General features: G+C 33.6%; 1 protein-coding gene across 3 annotated transcripts in view; it reads left to right on the forward strand.

Annotated features, from left to right (window-relative positions):
• The window catches only part of LOC105319293 (ubiquitin carboxyl-terminal hydrolase 25), a 196348-nt gene that overhangs the window by 131919 nt on the left and 40870 nt on the right, over window positions 1-23559 (forward strand). For all 3 annotated transcript variants that reach the window (XM_066076350.1, XM_034446363.2, XM_034446362.2), the window contains 2 exons: window positions 1914-2084; window positions 17631-17830. In XM_066076350.1, the coding sequence (XP_065932422.1) occupies window positions 1914-2084; window positions 17631-17830 (371 nt within the window). The remainder of the gene's footprint in view (window positions 1-1913; window positions 2085-17630; window positions 17831-23559) is intronic.

Consider the following 23559-nt stretch of genomic DNA (forward strand, 5'->3'; position numbering starts at 1 on the left):
CGAAGAGTATATATAATGGCTTCAAAAAGCAAATACACAAATATTTTGTACAAATAAACATCAATATAGCTATAAATATAAGCAGTGAATGCTTATTTTTGGATATTGTCAGTCCTATAACACACCAGGCCACGCAAACAAATTATCATACTGTTCTAACATGCGGTATTTAATTTGTCTGCACATCCTGGTGTGTTATAGCTTGGACCAACAAAATCCAAATATAACCATTTAATGCTTAAGGAAGCTGATTTGTTTTTTTTTGCGGAAAAACAACAATAGCAAAACTCTCGTTTTTTAACCAGATGTCATTTAAACCATTTCTAGTTACTTTGCAAAGTTTCAAGAAAATCGACCGTCTGTTTCTTTTTAAGGACTATTTCAAAATAGAGGTACACTTACTATTATAAATATATAGGAAAATGTCATTTTTCGCACTTCGAAGCAGATTAAAAAAATACTACAGTAGATTTTTTTCTCAAATTGTTATACATTATACAATTATTTAATGCTTGAGCAGTCAATAGATAGACAATAGTCAATAGACCAAAATATTTTTCCCGAGGTGCAAGGAACAGCTCAGTATAATCTATTGCCCGAGGCCAAATGATAAGGGGGGGTGGGGCTAAAATAAAGGGAACAGGAAGTTAACCGTGAACACCGACTGGACATTTAGTTATTTATATTGCATATAATCTTATTGTCGGTAAAAATGGTATTACATAAAGGTAAATATGTCAAAGATTAAGTATATGCTAAAATAATTGTATAATTCTGATATTCATTTTTGGTTAATCTACCGAGGGGCCACATGGCTCAATATCCTTTGAACAACCATATAAAGCCAGTGTTGCTCAGGTGAGCGATGTGGCCCATTGGGCATCTTGTTTTGCAGGTCCTATATCTAAGTTATTACTTGTCCTATCTTCACCAAACTTGCATGGATGGTGCATCTGGATCTACTTATGGACTTAAAAGACTTGGGTGCTGAATTTTGGCCATGTATTTCAGATGCTGGAGGAACTAGGTTAAGGTTTTTGGAGCAGGTTAGAGTTTTCGGTGCAGGTGCCCTTTGATAGCAACTTTTAAGTTACTACTGGTCCTAACTTCACCAAACTTGCATGGATAGTGCATCTTATGATACTAATGCACCAGATAGGCTTTTATGCTGAATTTGAGCCTTAGGTTTCGGATGCTGGAGGCATCTTGTTTTGCAGGTCCTATATCTAAGTTATTACTTGTCCTATCTTCACCAAACTTGCATGGATGGTGCATCTGGATCTACTTATGGACTTAAAAGACTTGGGTGCTGAATCTGGGCCATGTATTTCAGATGCTGGAGGAACTAGGTTAAGGTTTTTAGAGCTGGTTAAAGTTTTTGGAGCAGATGCCCTCTGATGATAGTATCTTAGTTATAACTGGTCCTAACTTCACCAAACTTGCATGAATGGTGTGCCTTATGATACTGATGCACCTGACATTATGTGTGTTTACACACTAAGACACTCTTCTATGATTTAACATATTCAACATACAGGTAAATACCGGTATTTTACTTTGTTCCTAAGAATTTCAATTGTTAAACATTAATTACTCTTACATTTCCATTACATATATACAGATATGATTGGATTTTTTTTAAATGTTTGATAATAAATAATAGTCTCGAAAATTTATCAATAAAGTCAGAGAAATTGGGCCCTAAAAATACATAGAAAGAAGTACGGTAACATAGAATTGTATTGATATGATTCAAATACCAGGTATGTTGGAATCCTTAAGAGTCTAGATATGGCTACAAAACAAGTGTAAGGAAATTTAGAAGTTTTAGATTAGTTTAGAGAAGATACAAAATCAAACAGTACTTGTCACTCAGGTAAGCTATGATGGTTTATGGACCTTTTTATTTGCAGATTTAATCACTATGGATCAGGAAGTAAAAAAGTTCCCTTGCAAGATGTTCTTACATATGCTTTGGAATTTGCTCAAAACAAACCAGGATTGAACACTTTAGAGGATGTGGACATGCAATCTTCCAAGTCGTCCAACAACATGAATGCAGACATGAAAAAACAGGAACTCAGGTCGGTCATTGGTGATTTGAATGAAACTAACAGACAGTTGCTTAGAGTATAAGTTTTTAACTCAACAGTCAGCCCATCAGATCTTTTTTTATATCAGCTTCTCTAACACCCTTGTACAGACAAGGAAGAGTTTTTTAGCTCAAGTGAGGTATTCTGATCACATTTTGTCTGTCGTCCGTCTGTCCCTCCGTCTGTCTGTCCATAAACTTTTCACATTTTCAACATCTTCTCAAGAACTACTAAGCCAATTTCAACCAAACTTGGCACAAATCATCCTTAGGCAAAGGGGATTCAAAGTTGTGAAAATTAAGGCCCACACTCGGGGTCAGGGTGGGGCCACAATGGGGGTCAAAGTTTTACATAGGAATATATAGAGTAAATCTTTAAAAATCTGCTTCCCAGAAACTAATCAGCCAGGAAAGCTGAAACTTGTGTGTGTGGAAGCATCCTCAGGTAGTGTAGATTCCAAGTTGTGAAAAATATGACCCCCGGGGGTAGGGTGGGGCCACAATGGGGGTCAAAGTTTTACATAGGAATATATAGAGTAAATCTTTAAAAATCTTCTTTTCAAAAACTAATCAGCCAGGAAAGCTGAAACTTGTGTGAAAGCATCCTCAGGAAGTGTAGATTCAAAGTTGTGGAAATCATGATCCCTAAGGGAAGGGTGGGGCACAATGGGAGGTCGAAGTTTTACATAGGAATATATAGAGTAAATCTTTAAAAATCTTCTTCCCAGAAACTAATCAGCTAGGAAAGCTGAAACTTGTGTGGAAGCATACTCAGGTAGTGTAGATTCAAAGTTGTGAAAATCATGATCCCTTGGGGTAGGGTGGGGCACAATGGAGGGTCGAAGTTTTACATAGGAATGTATAGAGTAAATCTTTAAAAATCTTCATATCAGAAACTAATCAGCCAGGAAAGCTGAAACTTGTGGAAGCATCCTCAGGTAGTGTAGATTCAAAGTTGTGAAAATCATGATCCCTGTGGGTAGGGTGGGGCCACATTGGGGGGTGTTAAAGGGTGTTAAAGTTTTACATAGGAATACATAGGAATATATAGAGTAAATCTTTAAAAACTTTGGCTCCAGGACAATTCTTCGGCTTCACAAGAAGGTTCAGAGTTTGATGTAGCTTTATATCCCATATATAAACAATTGTTAAGGATCTTTTTGAGAACTACAATACTCAACATGTGATATGACTATAAAATCATCCTGTTATATTATGATGATAAACATATGAATATCAAGGGGGGAAAATGGATTTTATTTATACAGGATCTACATGTATTATTGTACTTTGTCCAGATTGTTTGTATTATGACTCCATTAAGCTGATTTTATCATACCTATTGTTCCTCAGGTGAGAGATGTGGCCCATGGGCCTCTTGTTTAAAATTCTGTTGGAAATTAGGTGTAGTTTTGCATAATGAGAAGAATTAAAAAAGTCTTTGCAGAATTGTTGTCCCTTTAATTATAAACCTGGAAAGGACTATATTTGGTATCATAATAATAAAATATCTGCCCCCGATTTTAACCAATTTTTAGCTCAGGGGAGCTTATGCTATACGGCGTCGGGGTACGGACCTGGGGCCCATTTCACTAAAAGGCGTTAGATACGACGAAACTTAAGTTAGGACTCAGGGCGTACACCAAAATTTAGTCTGGCGTAAACTGCGTTTCACAAAGAGGCCTACCCCAGGCCTTAAATACTAGTATCGGACTAAGTTAAGGCGAGACTTACGTTCTTAAGAACGAGCTTATGCACATGCGCAGACAGATGAAAAACCGTAGAAAGGAAGATAGATAGATAAATATATAGATAGATACTCTTTAGATAGATAAAAAGATAGAAACTTGTCAGTTGTGAGAGAGAGAGAGAGAGAGAGAGAGAGAGAGAGAGGAGAGAGAGAGAGAGAGAGAGAGAACAGTAAAGTATTCAGGCATATTAATCCTGTTAAACAAAATCAAACAGCAAAACTTGCTAAAGTGTTTTATTTGAAAGATATATTTGATGAAGCATATATATAGGATATATTCATTCAAAATTATTAAATCAACAGAACTATTTTGTTATCGATATCTACGGTGATTTAACCATGCTTCGAACACCCTTGGAATTTCTCTTTTGAGCATGCATCAATTATGGCCCGAGTATAAATATTTTTTGTTCGAATTATTTAAGTGAAAGGGTACATACAAACCATAAGTGCATGCACGTTTATTTGTAAATGTTTTACCAAAGTTATCAGATCCAAGATACAGATGTATGTGTCGGACGTATGGTGGACTCAACATAAACTACCCAAGTACACTTACAAGTGTATTTAGTATATTGAACGAGGCTTCATATGAATTTGAAGTTAATAAAGAGTAGGTGTATGTAGCATACAAAATAAAATCTATTTAATCTGGAGTCAGTGTTTTGCATCGGTTGTATGATAAATACATTATCTAATATTTAAAAAAAATTAGGGACTTTTGACGACTCTAAAACATAGTTGGAGCTGTCATCATATGTTAGTATTAACATTTAAACAATACTGAAAAAACTTTTGTGATTAACCTTAGTTTAACTACCTAAGCTAACACCTTTTACTCACCAAAAATGAAATAAAAAAAGAGGAAAATATATATCAATAATTCATATCATGTATGTACTATATTTTCTGCATTATTCATTACCCAATTTACTAAAAAATATGAAACGTAAATCAAATTATTGAATAAAAATAAGCGAATGAAAACTATATATCGATTGTCCAAATAAGTCATTTTAACATGTCAACGATAAGTGCAAATATAAAGAATGTGCATAAGACATGGTAAGAAAGTTTCTATTCGAGAATTGGTACCATCTATCAAAACTCTTTTTTTCTTAATTTCATAAGAAATTAATCAAATTTACATGACGAATTGTACAATTTAACATTACGGTCAACACCATTATACTCGGCAACAGAATTAGCAATCATTTCATGGTTACGACTACCCTTGGCTAGGCGTAGATTTTTGTCTTAACTTAAGACGGGCTGCTATGTTACGCCTTTTATTGAAACGGACCTTAGTCCAAATATTTGACAGGCGTAAAGCTACGCCGGGCGTACGCCTTTTAGTGAAACGGGCCCCTGGTTAAGGTTTTTGTTGCAGGTCCTGTTTCTAAGTTATTACTTGTCCTATCTTCACCAAACTTGCAGGGATGATGCATCTGGACCTACTTATTGACTTGAAAGACTTGGATGCTGAATCTGAGTCCTAAATTTCAGATGCTGGAGGAGGTTAAGGTTGTTGGACCAGGTTTTTGTTGCAGGTGCCCTTTGATAGCAATATCTAAGTTACTGCAGGTCCATACTTCACCAAACTTGCATGGATGGTGTGTCTTATGATACTGATGCACCAGACAGGCTTGAGTGCTGAATCTGAGCTATAGGTTTCGGATGCTGGAGGAGGTTAAGGTTTTTGGACCAGATTAAAATTTTTGTTGCAGGTGCCCCTTGATAGCAATATCTAAGTTACTGCAGGTCCGTACTTCACCAAATTTGCAAGGATGGTGTGTCTTATGATACTGATGCACCAGACAGGCTTGAATGCTGAATCTGAGCCATAGGTTTCGGATGCTGAAGGAGGTTAAGGTTTTTGGTGCTGGTTAAAGTTTTTGTTGCAGGTGCCCTTTGATAGCAATATCTAAGTTACTGCAGGTCCGTACTTCACCAAATTTGCAAGGATGGTGTGTCTTATGATACTGATGCACCAGACAGGCTTGAATGCTGAATCTGAGCCATAGGTTTCGGATGCTGAAGGAGGTTAAGGTTTTTGGTGCTGGTTAAAGTTTTTGTTGCAGGTGCCCTTTGATAGCAATATCTAAGTTACTGCTGGTCTGTACTTCACCAAACTTGCATGGATGGTGTGTCTTATGATACTGATGCACCAGTCAGGCTTGGGTGCTGAATCTGAGCTATAGGTTTCGGATGCTGGAGGAGGTTAAGGTTTTTAGAGCTGGTTAAAGTTTTTGTTGCAGGTGCCCTCTGATGATTATATCTTAGTTACTACTTGTCCTAACTTCACCAGACTTCCATGGATGGTGCGTCTTATGATACTGATGCACTAGACAGGCTTGAATGCTGAATCTGAGCCATAGGTTTCGGATGCTGAAGGAGGTTAAGGTTTTTAGAGCTGGTTAAAGTTTTTGAAACAGGTGCCCTCTGATGATTATATCTTAGTTATTACTTGTCCTAACTTCACCAGACTTCCATGGATGGTGCGTCTAATGATACTGATGCACCTGATAGGTTTGAATGCTGAGTCTGAGCCATAGGTTTCAGATGCTCTATATGGTTAACTTTTTTGGAACAGGTCACAATTTTAACAGATAATAGTACTTTTTCAAACTTGAATAGTTGATTAAACTGTAGTATGAATGAATCACAGAGGAAGCTTCAGATGCAGAGCTTGATCTCCATTATCAAGGATGCTAAAAAATATATCTTAGTTATTACAGGTCCTAATTTCACCAAACTTGAATGGATGGTGTGTCTTATGATACAGATGCACCTGACAGGCATGGATGTTGAATCTGAGCCATTGGTTGCGGATGTTGGAGCAGGTTAAGGGTTTAATTGCTAGTGCCCTCTGATGATATCTTAGTTATTACTGGTCTGAACTTCACCAAACTTGCATGGAGATGCGTCTTATGTATACTGATGCACCTGACAGGCTTGAATGCTGAATCTGAGCCATAGGTTTTGGATGCTGGATGAGGTTTAGTTTTTTTGGAACAGGCCACATGTTTTATAGATGATAGCTTGCATAGTTGATTAAACTATATTATAAATGAAACGCAGAGGTTGCTTCAGATGCAGAGCCTGGTCTCCATTATCAAGGATGCTAAAGAAATCTCCTACCTCACTCAAACCTGCTGGATAGATAGATAAATGATATAACATGATTCCTATGATATAGTATTGTGTGGTATGAAACAATATTGTTTAATATGGTACAATATAGTATCATATGTAATTTTATAAAAAAATTTATGATACGATATGATATTGTATAAATTTTTTTGATATTTTATGTTATGATATTGTATCATGATATCGTTATGTATAGTATTGTATATTATGATACAATATTGTATAATATTAAATTGTATTATTAATTTATTATTTAATCACATGATACTATTACATAAGATATTGCAAAATATAATATTGTATCCTATGATACTATATTGTATATTCTATAATATTGTATCATACGATTTTGTATAATATGATATTAGTTTCTGTAATATATAATTATATCACATGGAATAGTATAATATGATACTATTATATTATATAATATCGTATCAAATGATATTGTATAATATGATATTGGTTTATAATATGATGTATTATCACATCACATGAAATTGTATTGTTTTATATTGTAAAATATATTATTGTATCATATGATACAATATGTATATTGTACAATATTATACAATATAATATCATATGTTTCAATGTTATGATGTAATATGATATTGTAATATAATACTATATTGTTTTATATATTATGATATTGTATAATTTGATCAAATAAAATATCGTATAACACAATACAATGTCATATCATACGTTGCAATATCATATCTCATCATTGTTTATTATGGTATTTTATTGTATTATATGATATGACTGCCGTCATGAGAAAAGGGCCCTTATCTTTTGACGTCACAATGCTCAGAAAACGACGTCAAAGTTGCGGCATTGTAAACGCAGTTTTTTTAATTTTTTGTTTCTATTCTTTTCTGCGTCTGTGTTGTGTTTTTCTGAATAACTAGAGTCTGGTCTTGTTTTAATACCGCGATTAATATTTTTTCAGTCAAATATTAGATTTTGATTTAAAAAATAAACATTTGATAAATAAAATAAACACATGTAACGTCAATACACATTTTGAACGCGTAAATATTGCACAAAAGTTGATGCTGAGACGTCATAAAATTGCTGCTTTTGTATCCGCTATGAAACTTAAACACCGATGTTTACATTCTAGTGTGTGATGTAAATATGCTCCAATTGAGAAACCACTTTTTTAATAAATCATTGTTAGAAACCAAAGACCTGTCTCGCATACGCGCTTAATCGAATGCGAGACTGGTCGTGGATTTCCGATGATGTTTTATAAAGTAATCTGAGTAAAACTATACAACTTTAGTTAGCATGAGCAATACATGTATGATTTAATAAAGTAAAAAAAACTACACTGCACACTCGTTGTTGATAAGAGGGGTTGAAAGGCTGAGACATTCCGAATCGATGCAGGGCAGTATTGTTCAAATCGAACAGTTATCTGTGCAGTAATTACTGTGAAACAATACAAGTCAAATATTTCAAATCATAAGTTTAGAAGTTCACCTCACGGGAAACGATTCTACACTTTTCAAATGTGTAGGAAGGAGCACGAGAGAAGCTGCTATGTCTCAATTATAGTGCTACTGCCGACATACAAAATAAATTCTCGCATATTCCATTACAATTTAAGAATTTGCGATGAAATTTTGAAATTATCTAACGAATATTAATTAAAAAGCTATAACTAACGGATCAAAAGAGTTTGAGAAATATTCGACAGCGTAAAAACCTAGTCTGATATATCGCATTTGATTTCATGGGAAGATCTGATTCATGTAAAGTGCCTTTAATGAAACAACATAAAAGTATATTTACATGTACGAATGAAAAAGTTGTTTATTATTTGAGCACAACATATTTTGTTTTCTCACGCAATTTAACAACCATGATCCACATGTTGTGTGTATTTTTTTAGCTAACTTACATAACAAAAAATCAGTCATATAATGCCTGAAAACTCACCACATTTTCATGGATTTATAGCATTTTATATAATTACATTCATCTCAGATCAGTTACGTACATGATTCAAAATTCCTTTAATTAAACAGGTTTGTAAACGCAATCATTATACTACTATACGTTTCATATCAAGTCGATAAAATTGCTGTTTTATAAATTAATTCGTGTTTATCAATAAATATAAACACTACATGTGCGACATTTTCAATTAATAACATGCATGGCCGTACAATTCACCTTCATAGATGATGATTTCTCATCTTTTCTTTTTTATGCAAGAAACAAATTTCGATGATACTGAAGCCAATGTTTATGTGTGTTTGTTACAATGTACAGCAATAAAGAAAATCCGAGAATCGCGATATTTCTTAAAACTTCGGAATACCGTATGCAGCTTTATGCACTCAATTAACGTCTGTCATTTAATTTGTCATTTTGTTTAAAATCGATAATCACTTGGCCGATATTTGTATTCAATGAGAGAGAGAGAGAGAGAGAGAGATATTCATTCATCGTGTAACATCGATAATAAGAAAATTAAATTAGTCAACATGTAAAAATGTTACTTCTTACTGAGTTACTTCTTATGGAGTATAAGCTACGTCTATCGACACGGTACAACAAATAAGTGCAAACGAATGGACATAATTAATGCAGAAGTCTTATTGAAATTAACTTGCAATAATGTTTATATATAATTAATTATTTCAACGATTATGGTGTATAAAAATCGCATCACAAAAATACAACGGTATGCGCGAACTTACAAAGCGTTTAAATAGAAGTGTAGATTCAGCACGTGGGTAGCTTTTGTATTTAAATTTGTTGGCCTGCCGTATTTGATACACTTAATTAGGTGTGTACTAGTATATTTAAACAATAAATATAAACAAAAAGTAGCTATCTAACCCGCGTTCTGTAATGTGGCTTAATCTTTATAGCCATTACCCGCATGTATCACCGAAGAAAGCATTTTATTGTTTTCATGTATATTTACATCTTTCAGTTAATAAATTAATGAATTCAATTGATCGTAAAAGTATAGGTCATTAAATTATTGTTAATGTACACCAGAACAACAAATCATTAAAGCTGTAGCCAAAGCGTCTTATATGGGAATTTGAGTTTGGCATTTGATTATATAGTGTGTGCAATCCGTAATTTTTCTTAGGATGCTGAAGATTTAGACCAATCGGAAAACTGCATGGTTAGAACTGGACCGAGTTGATTTCAGACCTGTCTGTTTCTATACAGCTGTGAATTACAATCAATTTTCGTAAGAAATAGAGGGAATCATACTTAGTAGATGTAAATTTTAATCTATAAATAAAAGATGCCATTTTTGTTAAAATCTTTTTTTTTTCATATCAACTTTCCACATTCTTGTAGTTGTAATTACTTTTCAGTGAGAAAGTCAAAGACAATTTTTTTTCCATCGGTGATTTTATAAGAAAGTGTTAATAACGTATAAAAGAGAAGAGAAATCATGACAATAATTTAACACCATACCATCCGAGTTTCAAAAACAGCTATAATTGATTTTAAACTTGCTTCAGAACTATGAAGATACTTAAAAAAAAGGTAATATCAGTAGATATGCGATAAAACTTCCATGCAAAAGGTTAATTAAAAAGAATAAATATTTCTCTTTTTGAAAATAAATTCGTATATGCATTTTGACAATGCCCCGAAATTGTGGAAACATAGGCATCGAATTTGACAATCTTTATGTTTGTTTGCTTATTTAATTTGCTTCTCGGCAGCTTAAATAACTTTGATGCATTTAAAGGTTGGGGAGAGGACTGATATTTGTTTTCCTTAGATATCCTTTATCTATCTATCTTATGTTCGGTTGGGGGGGGGGGGGGGGGGTGTTATTTGGAGTCATCAGAAGTGTGCAGAACTTTAACTATATCTGGATATTCAAAATGTTTTGATCTCTTTTATTAAAATTGTAAGAAATCTAGAATTGTAGAAAATTATTAATTAATTCTACTCTACTTCAAACAATTAAAGACGATGAAAGGAAGTATAGAAGAAAAAAAATTAATGCAAAAAAAATTGACGTTCGTGACGTCGTGACGTTTTCGACGAGCTACGTCAAAGTCGTGTTAAAATCTCCTACTAAAATTGTCATAAAATGCTTAAAACACACAAGATCTTGGAAATCTTAGTATATTTGTATTCAGAAAGCGTTGACTAATCAGAATTGACAAAAAAGTGAGTTTGTGAAATTTTGACCTTAAGGGCCCTTTTTTCATGACGGCAGTCATATATGTTGTAAATATGATAGGATGCAATATTTAATTTTATATTATTGTATTGATAAACATATGAACATATGATTATCATACAATTTTTTAACAGATGATATACGATATTGTGTCAGAATCCATGAATATCCAAGATCATAAAGTATGATTTTCATTTAATATGATAAAGGTGGTCTCATAAAGGTGAAGTCTCATAAGGGTGATGTCTCGTCTCGGTGAGCTTTAATTTGTAATCTGTGATTACCTATGTTTTAACATATGTTATATGATATTGTACGTGTCAAAACAGTATCCATGAATATCCAAGATTATAAAGTATGAATTTTCATATGATATGATAAAGGTGGTCTCATAAAGGTGATGCCTCATAAAGGTGATGCCTCGTCTCGATGAGATTTGTAATCTGTGATTACCTATGTATAAAAATCACATCTTCATAAATCATTGTACAGAGGATGTCTATCACTTTCATCTTGATTTTAATCATCATTACTCATTCGCTGTTTATCTATGACGTCACCTAAATTTTTGCAATTTTGGAAAAAAATGCAAATGTCATTTTTTCTTTATATTTTGCATACGGAAGTATAGAGGGCAGGTCTGCTGAAGTACGATTTTAACATATGTTTTCTCCTATAATTATACACATCATACTAAAAATTATGTACTTAAGCAAGCCTGTGCTCGATGTTTCCCTTGGAAAACACCCATTTTTTGCTACAAAACATCAATTTATCAAAATAAGACAATTTTCATGACATCATATCTACTTTATGACGTCACTGAAGTGATAACTTTTTACACACTTATTTTCAATTTCAACTATCTGCCATCTTTTTCATAAAGCTCTTTAAAATACTTAAATTTTTGGGGCGAAGAATGCATAATACCACACATAGTCCTTTTGCCATTATTGAATACACTACTGAAACAATTTGTCACTGCAACTCCTCTTAAACTGCTGAATAGAATTTAATAAGACTATATACATTAATTTATTCGGAATTAATAAGTAGATATGCATAAGTATCTACAGGAATTTCTGATTTAATGATTTTCAGGAGAGTTTTGTCCTTTTATCGAACTTAAAAGTTTAAGCCAAAGTTGAAAATTATAAGATATGCAAATAATTTTTTTTACCCAATGCCATCTAAAGGCACAACCCAGCTAGTAAATGACATATGACAGCAAAAAAAACGTGTTTAAATTTTACAACAAGATTTGATCTACCACTGGTAAAAATTTGTTCCTTTACTTATTAGTCCCCTACCGGTTTCACCGGAGGGGACTATAGCTTTATTCTGCGTCCAACTGTCCGTCCGTCCGTCCGTCTGTCTGTCCCACTTAAGTTTTCCACACTTTTTTTCTTTATGCATTTGAGGAATAATATGAAACTTGCTGAACAGCTTCAAAATGTCAAACTACAGATCGAGTTTACACTTTTGTAGCGTCTGATTGACATGTTTTCGAGAAAAATTTTTATATTCCAATTTGTTAATGTTCAGGTTTGTTATTGGGTTCGATATTCGATTGAATAAATGAGGCCAGTATGTAGTCAGTAAGAATATCATGCGTTACTTGTACCATTCCTTTTATCATTTCTAACAAAAAAATAAATTCTGTAAAATAGTGTCAAGCATTGTGTTGTAAATTTAATCGGCAGGTTTTTTTGTATTATTACAATCGGGTTCGTTGTCGGGTTGGGCTGTTTAACTGTTTGGTTTGATTCGGGTACAGAAGATGGTAAGAAATGATATTGTGCATAACAGTGCATTGTTTTCACAAATTTTTACCAGCGAATACAGAATAGACTTGGCGAAATTACAGGAGATGAAATAAAGAGTATTATTTTACCTATTTTGTATTTAATTTTTATATCAACTACAGTACAGCTCACAAGTATCCCGACAAAAACATCGACCACCGTGTTCAAAAGTCCACGCTGAGCGTGGAAGTGTCGGTACCTTTGATCTATTGTTCTCTGTTGCGGCATCGAAACGAGAAAAAACACGGTGCGACACGGTGCAACGCGATGCAACACCGACAGTTACACGGTGTAACACGCAGTATTTACCTGTGAAAAAAAAAAAAAAAAGGAGGATTTAGGAATAAAACTTGTATGAATAAAATATTTATTGATGTACGTAAAAGAATTAAGGAAATAGAAAATTAAAATAAAGAAAATTTGAAGGCACGCAATTTTTAGACATATGCAATTGTTACGGTTGATTTTTGTTGATATTGGGAACAAAAAAAATCGATATCGCCCACATAAAGGTTTGATCAAATAAAACACGAACACTTTCTTTTCCTTTTTAAAATTGAAATATACAGTTAAATAAGTTTTTGTTTGAGTCCATTTTTAAACGTAGTAGTAATCGTAGTAGTTCCACAGTTTCAATAGTGCATAGAATAGTAACGGTGATCTTTTTACACTTAGACTCTATTCAACGATCACAAATCTAACGGGTTGTTGAAAACAACCGCATTTTTTCTAAATAATATAATTAAATTGCTTTACATTTGTAATTTTTCTTTCTATTATGATACATATGTGTGATGTACTTGTCCATGTAGTACCGCACGGTACATATTCATAGCACGTAGGATCCGTGAATCGGTACTATAGATAATTTTTATTTCATCTTCACTCAACTATAGTTTAGAAATTATTTGTGTTCTAAAAAACTATTCAGTATTGCAAAAATTATCGTTTGATTGTTTAATGATCGTCGTAAAAGAGAGAGAGAGACAGAGAATACTGGTATATGTTAGACTTAACTTTCAGTACATTTTGCTTGTAATTCAGTGTAATAAGTTAGTTTTATATTATTTTCCATTATATTGACCCTTTTCCCCAAAAATGCGATAGAATCCATGCAGTCAGAGTCCATGTGCTACCCCTGTCAATCAAATCAGCCCGCGAGATACACCACGAGCTCCTTCCATGATAAGCAAAAAAATGTTGTTTGTTTTTTAAATCCGCAAAATAGATAAATGTTAAACAATGAAGTATTAAGTGTTTGCAATGTTTAGTTTCTCCATTTTTAAACTGCATGTGCATGTATGAGTTTTGGAATAATGCGTTGTTAAAACAAACTCTCTCTCTCTCTCTCTCTCTCTCTCTCTCTCTCTCTCTCTCTCTCTCTCTCTCTCTCTCTCTCTCTCAGAGCATATAATTGTGTGCAATCATTTTTGAATTATAAGAGTTCTATTTGTAGGAATTTAATTCATTTATTTTAGACCCATGGTTTTAATAAAGATTTTAACAAAATGATGAAAAGTTTGTACAGTAGACGATGTACATAATCAGATTTTTCCAAATCGTTAAAATTTCGACAGTATTTCACATCACACATATTAGATTGGTTATAAAGTAAATAAAGTTGTGTTTGTTCTAAATGCTTGCAAAAAGTTACCAGTATTATCTCATTTATCTATTTCATGTTTTTTTTCGTACATATATGTACTCGGTAAATAATTTCTTATCGCAAATTAATACTTTGTGAAATTCCCGCATCTATAGAGTTGCTGTTCAGTTCTAGTTCTTCGGATCCTTGCGCCGATAGTCTTACGTTTAGTTGTTTGTATACATATCTACAGACAATTTTTTTGTTTGTTAGAGATTAAGAAAAACCATGGAACTAACAAAGTAGAAGTAAGATATATTCAGACCATACACACGACAGGTTGTGATGAGTTACCAAACAGGTGTCCGCGGAAAGGTGTGAATAACGGCATCTCGAGTACACCTGTTCAGACGTCCAAATATACAGAGTTAGTTGTAAATTACAATGACACCTAACAAGACAGACAATAACACCTGTTGTGTATAGAACCCAAGATGAAAGACAATGCTGTGTATCTGATCAGCTTCCGTACAGGTATCGCACGAGTGTGAAATCACGATGCAATTACCAGCTTTAGGGAAATAAAGTTGAAAGTTATTTTATGAAATGCGGGTATATTTTTAGTACATGTACAATGCTTTAATATAATTTAACAAGAGTTTGTTCATGTATTTATCTATATTCTATCATATAAAACTGATTTTTTTTGTTTATTTATTGCTACATAAATAGCTGAAATACTAATCATTCGAGTCACCGGTAATAGGGGTTGTCATTTACTACAGCACGTAAACATGTATTTATAAAAAAAAACATGATCTAAAATGTTTTCATTTCTCATTTTTTATATGGTTTAAAGTAAGGCTGTAAATTAATGAATAAAACAGAGTTTTCAGATAACAGAAAATAACTTAAAGTCGTTTATGTTCCCAACATTTTAATCGGATCGTCAGTTACAACATCATGTGTGTTTTGAAAAATAAACCCGATGAATTTAATTGATTTGAATTTTGATTATATATCAATTGATAGATAAAATATATTTAGTGAATTTATTTCAATTTATATAAGAACAAATGAATTAAAAGGTACCCATTTACGTCGAGTTTTTAGATCACAAAAAATTAACTTCACATTGAAAGCCCCGACAATTTTCTGGGTCCGCGTAACTTAAGTGGAGATTCTTTTTTTTTTTTATTTGAGATTGCTTCAACCATTGTTTAGCCATAATTTATCTATTTCTAAACATACGCTATTTCTATCAACGTCTCAGGTAACGATATCCACGGAGTGACACAGTGCCCACGGAGTTACACGGGCGGCCACGGTGCGACACGGTGCTTTTTCTTGAATTTTCCAATACACATACACTGTGTCACACCGTGTACACGGTGTGACACAGACCGTTTTCCACCGTGTTTTTTACATGGTGGGTGTCGGGATACTCGTGACCTGTACTGTATATAGTTTTAATTTCCTCTGTTCTTTTATCTCTGATTAAAGCATGACATCTCGTTTACAAGAGCTCTGAAATAGTTGTGTGCTTGGAAGCTTTCATAGAATAATACAAACCGATAGGGGACGTGTATTGCTTATGCAATACTCTCAGAATGCTTGTTTTACTTTATGATTCCACAGTGTCGCCTGTGTATTCACCAATACGTAAGCAGCCACCTGCTGACTCCGCACGTGGTCAGTGTTTGTTTAACAATTTCTGGTGTCAGAAGCATGCACCTGTCTGGTATCGACCTCACAGGGTGTTTTCACGTGCATGTAGATAAGCAATTATTCTGATTTTATTTGACTTGATTATTTCATATGTCAAGTTATGCAGTTAAAGGTTATTGGTTTACATAGACACTGCTAAAAATACATCAATCATTTGTATGACTTGATAATGACAATATATACGACATACATACGTTTCTTCACAATGATTATTTAACAACAATCAAAGAGTTTGACTATAGTTAATCTTTTGATGATCGATTATAGTTATTTAGAAAAATGGCAGCCGTCGATTTTCATTGTCTCTGCTATGTTCTGATCACAAAATTAAAGAAATTGTGCATGGATTATAAAATTATCATGAAACATCAATAGTTGGGGGGGGGGGATAGCAGCCGTTGATTTTGCCATTTTTTGGATGTGTATTATACATAGGACCTGCTATTTTTTCGCCACTTTTTGGTCAACTTTGGGGATGCTTATAATACACGAGTGAGTATTATACATGATACTTTATGGTAAGATGGGTAGTCATTTCAGTTGTTGATGGACTAATTTAAAAATATTTACAACAAACCTCGTTTTTGAGCGAAAGTTGGTTCAGCATAGTTCAGGCTCTGTGACTTGACAACCAACATCATACAATCTTTTTTACTGTCAACTTCGGTTATGTGTTGATTCATTGTTGCTCTTTTTAAATGTTTTTTTTTAATTTAATAGTGGCGTAGACATTTTCTTCATATTATGAATAATGAATACCCCGGGTTACGTTAAATGTAGAATTAATTTTTGAACAAATTGAGGTTACTTTTTACTGAGATTCAACTGTTTACTGTGGAATCATTAGATTTCCTGGTGGCTCAATTTTCGTGGCATTTGTGTGTACCTCACATCCACGAATTAACATCCTCAACGAATTAATAAAATAGGGTAATAAAGTCATATATCCTTTGTAGGTTTAAGAAAATACACGAAATTACGTCCCCAAGAACCTGTCAAAAGCAATCCGCGAAAATTGGCCCCCACGAAATTTAATTCTGATTCCACAGTATTTCATTATTTTCACTTCAATTTTTTACATGGTCTCATAAAAGTGGGGTGGCCAACTTCATGTTAATTCAATTTTTTGTATGTAAATTTAAGTGGGGGGGGGGGGGGGCTGGTCCCCTGATGCTGCGTGCCTGATGTTAATTTAAATGTTTAATTTTTGTCTGTCAAAGCAGTATATCATCCTTTTGTATACAGCTAATATATTAAGCACACTTCCTTGCAGTTCTAATTCATAAAATCTATATAATCTTTATTGTGTATTCTGTATATTTCCGTTTAAATAGATTTGAAATGGCAAATGAAGTTTGCTGTTCCCTGTCTACAGATGTTGAAATGACTGCAATTCCTTCTACTCCAGTAAAAGAAAATAAAGATATAAATTGCATTAGTGATCCAGCTCCACGCCAAGTCAGTGATAATGAGTTGCAGGTTCTTCAGGAATGTCTTCATAGGTGGAGAACAGAAGTAGAACAAGATGTAAAGGGTAAGCCATTTTATCAAGGTTTAAACTATATGCATTTTTATAATGTACACAAATTATTTCTCCTGTTACTCCCTTGTTTCTTACTTGTTACTTTTAAAAGAATGTTAATGTTGTTACTGTTTTCTTCTACTCTTGCCTGTGTTTTTATTGGGTATTTATGTTATGCAGAAAAGAAGAACTGCTACCTAGAACTTTTTTTGTCTTCAACAAAAAATAAGGGCTTTTCGACAGGAGTCAAAAAGTTGCCTCTCGGGTCATCATATTTAAATTGTACTCTCCACTTTGAAAAATAAATAGAATTTTATTTTAAATCAGATGAAAAATAAAAAAGTTACCGCTAAAGGGCTATTTTAAACGTTGGCCTCTGCAGATATGTTAAGGTAGTCCTATACTCGGCACTAAATGGGCTAAACATACAAAATAGAGTATAAATATTTATTTAAGCCATATCTCATCAATAATTTTGTGCAAATTTTTGTAAGTAAGTACGCTTTATGGACCTGATGTATCAAAATAGAATACAAAAAATGCAATGCTAGTATCGCGTTTGGTAATTTTTTTACCATTTTATGGACTCAAACTTAAATTCATGGTGTTTATTCTTTAGATTGACATCTTAGAAAAAAGATTTGGTAAAATAAATTCTATGTTGACGGATTACTTTTCCTGCTATAAGCTCTAAACCAAGTAGACCCTGACAAAAAAATCCGTAAAAATCACATTTTGCTACAGTTTTCTGCCTAGATCTGTCAACAATGTTAGATATCATTTAAACATTTATTAATTGATGATTGATTAAATTCGAAATAGCTTCTGTCTCTAAATTTAAACCGGTTTTAGTGAGAGAAAAAGAAAAATTTGGGGGGTGGGGGGGGGATCAAAACAAAGAAGATATAAGCATCCCTGAGATCCTGGTTAATCAGAAACTTCGTTTTTCATTTTACTTTAACAAAATCAAGTTTCTCAACATTAATCATTTCTATCTCTCATAGAATACATATAATATGTATTACGGTGCGACCGTTGGGGCGAGCGCAGCATGTGATAAAATAATGAATTATGATAAAACAATAAAAATAAAAGTAGCGACATAAAGTGAATGAATTTGAATGCAGAATAAAATAGACATGCCTATTTTTTCCAGTAAATTTTCATTATTCATAATTCATAGGATTTTGTTATCTATTTAATATAGAATTTATCTAGGATAAAATGTTGTAGAATAATAAAGATTTTAACATAAAGTACATTTATACAGTTTATTTCCTCTTTTCTTGCAGCAGACATTTTTCTTAAACTTACATTAAAAAAATTGACCTATCACAGAGTCCCCCCTACCCCGTTTTAAAAAAAATCAAATTTACGTATACAAAAAATTTGCTGATCATATAAGGAAAATGGATCGCACTCCAAATTCTTCACCCGGATTAGAAATTTCCTGATTTTGAGAATTTCTTTTTGCTTGCGAAGATTTTTTGAATGATGTTGCCTCGCCCCTTTTAAAAAAACATTCCTTGAAATTACCGTAAATATAGTGAATAAAATAAATGTGAGCATTCATCCAAATGAGAGGAAGTTACAGCTGTTTCCTGTCGTTGAAGAAATGTCCCCATTCGTTAGCTCTGCAAGATTTTGAAAAGATTTTGGTATTTATATTTCAGCAGATTTGCAATAACTACTTAGAGTAATTTCCCCTTATTGTGACGTCAAAGTTCACGTTGGTCAAGTGTTGTCTGTCTCTTTGAAAACACCCTGAAAAAAAAACCTACGCAAAATATTATACAAATATTGACTGGGGTTGAGGGCAACATTGATTATATTAGCCCCCGAGGGACGAAATATTGCCCGACGCGAATTCACGAATTTAATTTGGTGCAAAGTTCATTTCCAAAATATCCTCAGCATCAAACGGTCACCTGTGATATTCCTCAAACCGTAAGAATTAACATACAGATGTTCTACCTGATTTTACTTCACAGTAATTCGCAAATCCTAAAATCCATTATAATAGCAAACCGTCGCATTGCGCGTCCGTTGTTTACTTGCCTTGACTGACTGTCAATATTTTTCGGGCGAGCTAATATTACAATTATTGACTATTCGTCTATATAGAGTTATATAGTGAGAATATACTACTGAATATAACAAACTGTTTTGTTTACTTAAAAGCATTATGTTCTTGAAATTACATAATTTATCTATTTCTCAAAAGTTTCACTTTGATTCTCGCGAGATGGTATCCAGTCTAGTGAGATTGACCGACATTGAGGAATTGCATTGTGGGTCGAAATTTACTGACGCCGAAAAATTTCTGACGATTCAATGTGTAAGAAATTCATTGTGACGTCACTCGAAAGGACGATAACTCCGTTAGTCTTATGTAATGGAATTTACGTTGTGTCAGCAGTATATTTACAATGCATGTACATAGTCTTTTATCTTGTTCTCGTGAGAGTGTGAAATGGGAAACCATAATTACAGGGAACTACTGGGACGATTAAAACAAGGCATTACTGGTCCGATTTACTGACGCCAAAAAATTCTATTCACACACGCCTTGCCAGCAGAGCTCGCTTCACGCCGGCACTCGCTATTACCGTTTTAACTACTTATTATTGCCATTGTTTACAACAGCGATGTAGAGCAAAATCAATACCGGGTATCAAAAACGCTTTGTAAAAGTCGAACCAATATTGTAAAATCCGTATTATGACGTAGTGCGATACTCGGACTACTTTAATTATTATGTCTCCCCTTTCAAAGGGGAGACATATTGTTTTTGTCGACTTTCTTCTTCTTATTCTTATTCTTCTTCATCCAAATTTGTCCAGGCCGTAACTTAAATACCCTATGACATTAAGACTTCAAACTTGGAACATAGGTAGATGGTATTGAGAAGGAGTGCACGCCACCAAAAGTTTTGACCTTGACCTATTTTGTTCTTCAAGGTCAAGCTTTTCATAAAAAGTATTGTCTGGACCATAACACAAGACTCCTTTAACATACAGACTTTTAACTTGTATCATAGATAGATGGTATATAACCTAGTTGAACCTTACCAAAAATTTTGACCTTGACCTAGAATTTTTATTTCAAGGTCATATTAGAAAAAACTTCATTGTTCAACTCCTGAATATACTTTGACAGAAGGACTTCAAACTTTAAACAAAGAACAATAATAATACACTTAGGTGTACTATTGATTTATATATGACCTTGACCATGTTTTACTCAAGGTCAAATTAAGAAAAAGATTTAAAAAATTTGTCTAGGTCTGGGTAACATATATCTGTCATCATTCTTTTTCAATTGTTAAATTTGCCCAATATTACAATCCTTGGGGAGAAGGGGTGACATGTGTTTTTTTGTAAAAAAAACCAACAATACCCACTAGTTTCTATCTGATAAATGTCTAGGCGTCATATAAACTTTTAAAGACCATTTGATTGTTTTTTTTTTTTCATCCCCCCCCTTTTCTAAAGTTTGAGGCACGACTCTTAGCTTTGCATTCCAAGTATGCTAACCATTAAGCCAAGGTGACTTTTACAAGGTGGGTGTTAAGAATTTAATCAAACTTCAATTGAATGAATGTGATGTGACACAATACAATACTTTTTCCACAATGTAAATACGGTGGATCTAAGCCAGGCGAGTGTGTTAATACAAGATTGAGATGCGTAGTGAATGGATAGGTGTTACATGACTGGTTGAAATGACAGTATTTCACTTTTAAAGAAAAATCAGTGCTGCATAAAAACAGTGTGGTCAAATTCTTGTCACGAGCAGCAAATTTTAGATGTTCGAAGGCCACATTGGATTTACTGATGCAAATTTTCATGCTGTTTTTAATTGCACGTGGTTAGACACTGATTCTTTACTGTGCATTTGTGGATTACAAGAAGGAAATGTCTGAAATGAATTAAGGTCAGTCATGTATTTCAGCCAAGTCAGCTGAGAAAAAAAAAACCAGGCTAAGAGAAAATGCAAACAAAATTCAAATAAAATCGGGGTCTAGGAAGAAAGAGTTACTGTGGAATCATTAAATTTCGTGGTGGCTCAATTTTCGTGGAATTTGTGGGTACCTCTCATCCACAAATCAACATCCCCTACGAATTAATAAATTAGGGTAATAAAGTCTTATTTCCATTGTAGGTTTAAGAGGATACACAAAATTACGTCCCCACGAACCTGTAAAATTTAAGCAATCCACGAAAATTGGCCCCCACAAAATTTAATGATTCTACAGTATCCTTCCTAGAACTTCACAAAGTATTGCAATAGGTTGCTGATAAAAATGCAAAAGCAGATTTTTATTGTAAGTTGAGCATGAATTTATTAGATACAAATATCTAAGTGTTGAATTTTCGTTTATCAAGATTATGGTTTGATGCCGCCGGAGTTTATCATTTTCTTCAATACCAACCATTTCATTTCAAATTTGGCAGGCATATAGATTAAGGTGTTAGGAACAATCCCTCAAAGTTTTGTTTAGTTCTAAAGAATTTTACTGGAGCTTGAATATTTATTCAGAGGCATGGTCTAAAACGTAGTCTGGATCGACGGAGCAGTCAGAATGTCAGACTTTGTAAAATTTTGACAAATGTTTGTAACACTTTGCTGGGTGTGATTTCCATAAGAAATAATGAATTTCCAAGCCAGTCATCACATGTCAGGGTGATATATGGATTCAACCATTGTATAAAATTGGGGGGGGGGGGGGGGAGAATAGGGGTTAAGTTCTCCTAATTTTATGTATAAATAAAACTGATATATTGGTATTTTGCAGATTCTTATAACATATTAGTTCTAAGAGTTCCAAAGGTCAAGGTCAAAGGTCATTCAAGATAGCTCTTTACGAGTAGTTTTAGATTTAAGGCAATGAATAGTCATTTTTAGGCCTTTCCAAACCCTATAAGGAACCAAAAAGTGGCCCCTCAGACCACAATTTTTAAAAAGTACTTTTTATTCCTAACTATAATTCGTACAGATTTTATCAATCAGATGAATAATAAAAAGGTTACTGCTAAAGGGCTGTTTTGAACGTTGACCACTGCATAACCTAACTTTTTAGAACTGTATACCCAAAAACCTTTCCGGTCTGCGCATTGTGTGTGTTATTATACAAATGAAATGTTGTTACAGTAATATTTATTTGAAAATTTTTTGAGGAAACGATCGATGCATGATTTTAATTTAACATAGAAACTCCCAGAGACGATTTTCATCGACTCATAAAAATGGAACTATATGATATTTTTAGCTCACCTGAGCTGAAAACTCAAGTGAGCTATTCTGATCACATTTTTTCCGTCGTCCGTCTGTGAACTTCTTCTCTAAAACTGCTTGACCAATTTCAGCCAAATTTGGCACAAAGCATCCTTATGGAAAGACAAATATAAATTGCAGAAATGAAAGATAGATCTTTATTCTAAGTGGAGAAAACCTCGAAACTGTAGAAAAAGGGGGGTGCATTTTTTAAAATCTTCTTCTCAAGAACTACTGAGTCAAATTCATCGTAATTTAGCATAAATCATCCTCATGGGAAGGCAAATATAAATTGCAAAAATTAAGGGCTGATTCTGTTTCAAATTTGAGTAATTTACAAAAATAATAAGACACTCAGAGAGAATGGGGGCCAGTCTATGTTAGAAGTAGCCATCTTGAACATGCACATGTTGAACAGACTCTGAGATGAATCTGCTTGGTGTGCAACAGTTTACTTGTGAAGG

This window comes from Magallana gigas, chromosome 2, assembly GCF_963853765.1.
Source record: "Magallana gigas chromosome 2, xbMagGiga1.1, whole genome shotgun sequence".
Classification (NCBI taxonomy): domain Eukaryota; kingdom Metazoa; phylum Mollusca; class Bivalvia; order Ostreida; family Ostreidae; genus Magallana; species Magallana gigas.